General features: G+C 41.7%; 1 protein-coding gene across 1 annotated transcript; it reads left to right on the top strand.

The window, feature by feature from the left end:
• The first annotated feature begins 1,120 nt into the window (after positions 1-1,120).
• On the top strand, positions 1,121-8,083 carry LOC125515248 (aspartic proteinase oryzasin-1-like). The gene is made up of 13 exons (XM_048680683.2): positions 1,121-1,570; positions 1,674-1,734; positions 2,071-2,165; positions 2,264-2,376; positions 2,642-2,810; positions 2,920-2,959; positions 3,066-3,130; positions 3,654-3,767; positions 3,854-3,918; positions 6,070-6,214; positions 6,302-6,421; positions 6,968-7,056; positions 7,833-8,083. Exons 1-13 carry the CDS (start codon positions 1,211-1,213, stop codon positions 7,915-7,917), a joined length of 1,521 nt encoding a protein of 506 aa, XP_048536640.1. The 5' UTR covers positions 1,121-1,210; the 3' UTR covers positions 7,918-8,083.
• The last annotated feature ends 156 nt before the right edge of the window (positions 8,084-8,239 follow it).

The raw sequence follows: 8,239 nt of genomic DNA, 5'->3' as shown, positions 1-8,239 counted from the left end.
CTACATGCTTGACCCTCTCACTCGTTCATTCATGGGTTGAGTGCAGTAACTTCGACACAGACGGGGTCACGAGGCTCGATATTGGCTGATGGGTTATGATGTGATGAGATTGCAATTGGGCTTGCTTCCCTTTTCATTGAAATTCTCTCAAGGGGATATTTTCTAGGATAGACTAGGGGGGAGGGGGGGGGGAGGGGGGGGCTCGAAGCTCCGCCATTGATTTACTAGCTCTTTCCTATGGAGGATTGGAGACCGGGTAAGAATCAGAAATCATGGCAATGCATGTCAAGAGGCCGAGAAAAAGTTTGTTGCCAATTTTGGCATAATGTGAGATAAAGATGTTTTTTCTCCCTCCTTAGTTTGCGTCAGAGAGAATCAAAAACCCCAGTTGTACGAGTACCAAACAAGCCAAAACTACACCGTGTGCGGGTCTGGATGGATGCTCGAAGCTCCGCCGCCTGATTTAGTAGCACTTCCCTATGGAGTAGTGGAGATTGGGTGACAATCGGAAATCATGGTGTATGCATGCTCAGGGCCGCATGAGACAAGTTTGTTGCTAATTTTGGCACAACATGGGATAAAGATACTTTTAGCCCCTCCTTAGCCGTGCGTCCAAGAAAATCAAAAAGGCCAGCCACCTTTTCTCTGATTAAATAGGTAGAAAAAAAATCATGCGGCCGCCAGCCGTGCACCGGAAGCATCTCAAAATCCGCATGGAGCATCACACGGCCGGCTCGGACCGAGGTGGCAAATGGGCGGCCACGTACGAGGCGTGATCAAGTGAAGCACACTTGGTCGCATCTGCAAAAACAAAGCTGAAGTCGTGATGGACTAGTTGTTGTTGTTGCTGTTGCTGTTATCATCTCATGTTTCTTCTCATGCTTTGTGATCCATGGCGTGCGTACAGTAGCAACACTCCACGAACAAACAATCTACCTTTGGTTTCATCAGGCGAATGGTACAGACTACAAAGCCTTTTTCTTGCGTGAACACAACCGTGGTACTCACCACGCGACATATTCTGGTACCGCAAAGCACCTGGCGTCCTGATCCAACGGTGAGGCTGACCACGTGTAGCTCCTTGCTAGCCACCGACCGACTCCATAAATCGAGCCCCTGGGCGATCCATCGTTCATCTCAAGCTCCTTCCCCGGCCGGACACTACCGTCGACTGTGTTGACTTCTCTCTCGATCCTGCTTGGCAACAACCATGGCCGCCGCTGGCCACCTCATGCTCCTGTCCTGCGTGCTCCTCCACGCCCTCCTGGCCAACCCCGCGGAGGGCATGGTCCGCGTGGCGCTGACGAAGCGGCCGGTGGACGAGGTCGACGGCCCCGTCGTCGCCGGAGAGGACGCCCAGCGCCTCCTCGCGTGGCGGCACGGCCTCGTCTACAACGCTGACGTAGTGCCCACGAAAGGCGCAGAGAGCCACGTCGTGGCGCTCAAGAACCACCTCAACGCCCAGTACTACGGCGAGGTCGGCGTCGGGACGCCGCCGCAGAACTTCACCGTCATCTTCGACACGGGCAGCGCCGACTTCTGGGTGCCCTCCTCCAAGTGCTTCCTCTCGGTGCGTACGCAGTGTTGGCTTGCTGCGATTTAGCTAGGGGGGGGGGGGGGGGGGGGGGTGGTCTTACACGATTTTGGTTACTTATGGTACTAATCTGCTGCAGATTGGATGCTATCTGCACGCGAGCTACAAGGCCAGCAAGTCCACCACGTACAAGAAGAACGGTTTGTGTCTTGCGCCTTCCTCTTTTATACAGTGAAATAATTATTACATCCTCTCTTCCTAAATGTTAGACGTTTCTGAACTATATATACATATACATACATACATACATACATATATATATATACACACACACACACACACAGTTTTACCTATATATATATATATGTATGTATATGTATATATATATATATATATGTATGTATATGTATATATATATATATAGTGTATAAATCAAGCATATTCTTGCTATCATTAAGAGATAAGGATAACATGATGGTGCCACCAGACCCTAACTCCATTTTCATGAATCTAATTTTCATTTCCCCTCTTGGCAGGAAAAAGGGTCGCACTTCGTTACGGAACCGGTGCAATTTCTGGCTATCTTAGCCAGGACAATGTGCAAGTTGGTGGTGTAGTTGTAAAAAATCAGGTTTATGCCGAGAAGTGCACACTTCTTTATGTTCTCTAACCATCTATCATGTGCATCCCATTTCAGAGTATACTAATTTTCTTATGGTACTCTGCTAGGATTTCATCGAAGCTACCAGGGAGCCAAGTATTACTTTCATGTTTAGGAAGTTCGATGGCATTCTCGGTCTTGGATTTAAAGAAATCGCTAGGGGCGGTGTTGAACCTGTCTGGTGAGCAAAGCTATTTGTATGAATATCCCAGTTATAGCTTTGTTTGGTAATATATGGTATCAACATTGGATAGTAATCAATATTTCATTACTTATATGCTTGCCGTATGCATGGTGTGTTATTAAGATCTAGATATTGCACTGAGGGTTCTCCTAATTTGTTTGATGCCATATTGCAAAAATGTAAAGTATCATGGAATTGGCACCCTCGAATGTGAAGCATATAACCATATCCATTATCACTGACATCGCAAGAATATTTATAGGTACAACATGGTTAACCAACATCTGGTTGGTAGCCCTGTTTTCTCGTTCTGGTTCAACCGGCATGCTGGCGAAGGGCAGGGGGGAGAAATTGTGTTTGGAGGAATTGATCCTAAGCATCACAAGGAAGAACATGAATACGTTCCTGTTACTAAGAAGGGATATTGGCAGGTGGGTCTCTTTCAGTTAGTTGAGTAGTTTTAACATTCAGGAAGTGGAAACTAATTGTTGCCGAGAAGTTTTGACTCACTTGTTGCTTTTTTTTTGTCACTTGTTGCAGTTTGATATGGGTGATGTCTTGATTGGAGGAAAGTCCACAGGTACCAACTTGCCGAAAAAATAACAATGCCTACTATTGTGATTACTATACTTTTGTAGAAATAGAAAGTGTTTACAACCATTTTACTTATACTCTCTATGTATTAGGATTATGTACATCTCGCTGTGCAGCTATAGCAGATTCGGGAACTTCGTTGCTTGTTGGTCCCACTGTATGTCTTGGAGCTCTGTTTATCTTTATATACATAAGCAAGGAAAAAGGCTCTACATCATCTGGTCATTGATTGCTATATAAAATTGAATAATCAACATTTCTAGTAAACCAATTTTGACGATCCTTGCCCCAAAATATTGGCATAAGCTTTACTTTTTGCCATAGAAAATGTGTATTGCTACAAGTAAAGATGCATCCTATGATAGATTTAATTTATAGCTTTTTTATTAAACTTTTGATGACTACACTTGAAGGGTAAGCACTAAAGCAAACTGAAGCATAATGCATATAAACTCCTGAATAAATTTGGATAATAATAACTTCTACAAAGTAAATATGCACCAATAGGTACATTGCATAATGTGAATGTTAGTGAAACAGAGCCCGATAGAGCACTTGAATCATAACACATGCAATATAATTATCAATGCCTCATAGTTTCTACTAGGGAGGGTGCATATTCTATTTTTAGTTTAATATTTGTGTGTCTTAGACAACCAAATCAACAATGAAATATGCAGGCAATAATTACTCAGATAAATGAAAAGATTGGTGCACCTGGGATTTTCAGCCAAGAGTGCAAGGAAGTTGCTTCTCAGTACGGGCAACGGATCTTAGATCTATTGCTAAATGAGGTTTGCATATTTCCAAAGGCTTCTTTCTTATTTGATTAGTCATATATTGGGATTATAAAATTATTTTGTGTGGGTCTATGATGCAGATCGACCCAACAAAAATATGTCCTTCTGTTGGTCTATGCACTCACAGTGGAACTCAAGGTGTAAGGTAAGAGTTGTGAACTCGTGAACAACAACAAAGCCTGTAACCTCTCCTACTGTTTGCAGGTTCAAAAGAAAACAAGTTGGGGTAGGCTAGAGGTGAAACCCATAAGATCTCGCAACCAACTCAAGATTCTGACACATGGATAGCAAGCTTCCACGCACCCTTGTCCATGGCTAATTCTCTGGTGATACTCCAGTCCTTCAGATCCCTCTTTACGGACTACTCCCATGTCAAGTTTGGTCTACCCCGACCTCTCTTAACATTATCGGCACGCTTTAGCCGTCCGCTATGCACCAAAGTGTCTGGAGGCCTGCGCTGAATATGTCCAAACCATCTCAGACGATGTTGGACAAGCTTCTCTTCAATCGGCGCTACCCCAACTCTATCATGTATATCATCATTCCAGACTCGGTCCTGCCTTGTGTGGCCACACATCCATCTCAACATGCGCATCTCTGGCACACCTAACTGTTGAACATATTGCCTTTTAGTTGGCCAACACTCAGCGCCACACAACATTACGGGTCGAACCACCGTTCTATAGAGCTTCTCTTTTAGCTTTTGTGGCACTCTCTTGTCACAGAGAATGCCAGAAGCTTTGTGCCACTTCATCCATCCGGCTTTGATTCGAGGATTGACATATTCATCGATATCCCCATCCTTCTGCAGCATAGACCCCAAATATCTAAAAATGTCCTTCTGAGGCACCACCTGCCCATCAAGGAAAACATCCTCCTCCTTGTGCCTATTAGTACCGAAACCGCACCTCATGTACTCGGCGACCTTTGGATTTCAAGGTTTGTCTCCCATAGCTCTAACTTCCTATTAACCCCCGTCCGACTGTCATCGACTAGCGCCACATCATCCGCAAAGAGCATACACCATGGGATATCTCCTTGTATATCCCTTGTGGCCTCATCCATCACTAGAGCGAAAAGATAAGGGCTCAAAGCTGACCCCTGGTGCAGTCCTATTTTAATCGGAAAGTCATCAGTGTCGCCATCACTTGTTCGAACACTTATCAGAATATTATCGTACATGTTCTTGATGAGGGTAATGTGCTTTGCTGGGACTTTGTGTTTCTCCAAGGTCCACCACATGACATTCTACGGTATCTTATCGTAGGCCTTCTCCAAGTCAATGAACACCATATGCAGGTCCTTCTTTTGCTTCCTGTATCTCCCCATGAGTTATTGTACCAAGAAAATGGGTTCCATGGCTGATCTCCTAGGCATGAAACCAAACTGATTTTTGGTCACGTTTGTCATACTTCTTAATCGGTGCTCAATGACTCTCGCCCATAACTTCATTGTATGGTTCATCAGCTTAATTCTACGGTAATTGGTACAACTTTGAGGCATATGTAACTAAGAGGCGGGGTATACATCACATGACATATATACTGGCATATGTAGTCGGGAGAAGGTATCTAAGAGCACCGTGGACAACAAGGCAAATCTTAAACTCAACCAAAAAATGATGGAATTGATACATCAAGGCGATGTAACAGAAAATTATTTTATAATATTAAAAGTGTACTTGTGGAAGTAAGAGAGCAATTCATGAGTAATTATAGAGTGCAAGATTTCAAGTTATTTTCTCATCCATTCGACCAATCTTCTTGGATGGTTCGTATTGATTCATTAAAAACAAGTTGCGCCTTCTATATTGGTATAGAGATTCAATGTTTACACGTAAAATTATTTTTAAATTAGTGCTCACTTCATTATGAATGATACCATTGGTAGTACCAGGCTATGCAATTTCCAAAAAAGGCAAATTTAATATCAGACGCTTAAATTTTCTTCAAATATATCTTCTATAACCAAGGACATGTGATTTTACATTAATACCAGAAAAACAATGTCAAACAATTCGATTACTACAAGGACTTTTTGTGTTAAAAACATATTTTTGAATGAGTTTTGAAATTATACCCAACTCCTTCGCCACAATTTCCAAATTTTGCAACCTACCAAATTCCATCCAAAATTCCACCAAAAATATTTTGTTATCTAGCATAGAATAAATATAATATCTTGTTGGTAGAAATGCTGGCGTGCATGAAGTTAGTTTTATGCCATTTTTACCTTTCACATTGATTTACTTATGTCTTGATGGTTGACATTGTTTACTCCTGCAACGTAATGGCAGCTTTGGTATTCGGACTGTGGTAGATGATGAAACCGGGAGATCAAATGATGCCATGTGCCATGTTTGTGAGATGGCTGTTATGTGGGCAAAGAACCAACTTGCACAGGATCAAACACGGGATCTTATATTGAAGTACATTAATACGGTATGTTTCCTATCTCTTATACCAATGAGATTCACACCATAACACATTTGAGTTGTACAAACATTGCTAAATTAGCTTACGTTGTAGCTATGTGGCTATATCCCTAGCCCTATGGGAGAATCATCAGTGGACTGCAAAAGACTTGCATCCATGCCTGACGTCACCTTCTCCATCGGCGGCAAAAAGTTTGCACTCACACCAGAGCAAGTATTGATTTTCTCTATGATTACTACCTTCGTATTTTTGGTTTGAATTTGATTCAGAATAGCTACCAAGTCCACCACTTTATTGAGTGTCATTATATTAAAGATTTCAGATGTTCTTTTTTCCCACTACCTTTTTGAAACTTTACTCCTAGGTCCATAATGTTGGTTTTCTCCTTAATTTTCTTAGGCCACCTATGTACTCTTGAAATTTCATTAGATATTTGTAGTATTGTATGCTTCGTGCCCCCCTTCTATAAATGTATATTTGGTCAATGGAATGGTACCACACAAGGTTTAGTACTGTACGCATAGTTAAAACTTTGGTTATTTAGTGCAACCGGAGGCGGTACAACTGGAACGACACAAACTATAGAGATCATAGTGGAACTAAATGATGGCACAGTATGCATATTAGATTCCCTTGCTTCTGGAAATAATTATAAGTGCTTGAAGAAAATCGATCTCATGCATTCAGACTTATATATTTCTTGTACTCTCCTTCTATTATAGTAAACTAATATGGCTCCACACTATTTACATTGTTTAGTACATCCTGAAGATTGGCGAGGGAGATGCTACTAAGTGCATCAGTGGATTTGTAGCTATGGACATTCCTCCTCCCCGTGGTCCTATCTGGTAAAATTATGCATGTCTTATGTTCTCATAGCTTTTTCCTATATATGTGAGACCGATGTTAATCCTTTTCAAGTGTAGAACTTATGTTTCATCATACAGTTGTGCTAGTTTGGTTGGATAATGGAACCTTTCATTACTACATCATTTAGTAGAAAGTCGCCAAACAATGATGTCACCCGAAAGTGGGAAAGAAGACAACAATACTAGCCAACATAAGAAGAGTGTAATATGACATCCAAGATTACTCTCAATACTAGGAAGCCTAACATTGACACTCCATCCAAATCAAGACATAAACTTGTTGGTAATACACTCGAGGTTCTTAGTGACAAGCTCCATCAGCCCATCACTGCACCTTCTGTAGCAACACCCATGACCACAACTAACTGCTATGCGTGTACCAAGAATTATTCCGATAAAATGACATTCTCATCCACCTAAACATGATATAGCTCATCTAGGGAAACCTGATTATCAACATGATGTCCAAAAGGATCTCAGTAATACAATGTAATATAGGCTTCTAAAGCCTCCTCCCTTTCGATTAAACTATCATGTTGCTTGATTTTGAGTTTTCATTTAGGCATTGATCCTGTTTGGTTTAATAATACTTAAGTGTGGAACTAATAAAAGATGTTTGCCAATTTCAAACTTTTAGGAATTTATGAGACTTATTTGATTATATCTAGTCTTTTGTTTTGTTACAAACATTCCAAATACTGGGACTCGTGGAACTTGCGCCTCTCAACTTTGACAACCAGAACTTTTTATGGCAGGATCTTGGGTGATATATTCATGGGAGCCTATCACACTGTCTTTGACTATGGTAAAATGAAGGTTGGCTTTGCGAAGGCGGCATAGATAACTGGATGAGCTGCGGAGGATCCGGCTTTTCAGGCCAATTTCATGCTCATAGATGCTTCATAATGCATGTGTGGTCTAAGATTAATAAGTATTTATATTTTGATTTGGCCAAGATATAGTAATGATTCCATATAGACATGGTTACTATTAATTGTCCTAACAAGGTGTGCATGCCTCCGGTATTACTACTCTTACTAAGGTGGATTGTAAACTGAAAACTGAGGCAACATGAACTTGCATCACAAATAAAACTCAAATGCGAGACCACCCCTATGCACTTGGGTCGGCGCACCTGGTTGTCCTTAGGCCGACGCTACCC

Source organism: Triticum urartu, chromosome 6A, assembly GCF_056163025.1.
Source record: "Triticum urartu cultivar PI428250 chromosome 6A, HENAU_Tu73, whole genome shotgun sequence".
NCBI lineage: Eukaryota > Viridiplantae > Streptophyta > Magnoliopsida > Poales > Poaceae > Triticum > Triticum urartu.
This window is presented reverse-complemented; position numbering and strand designations above follow the sequence as displayed.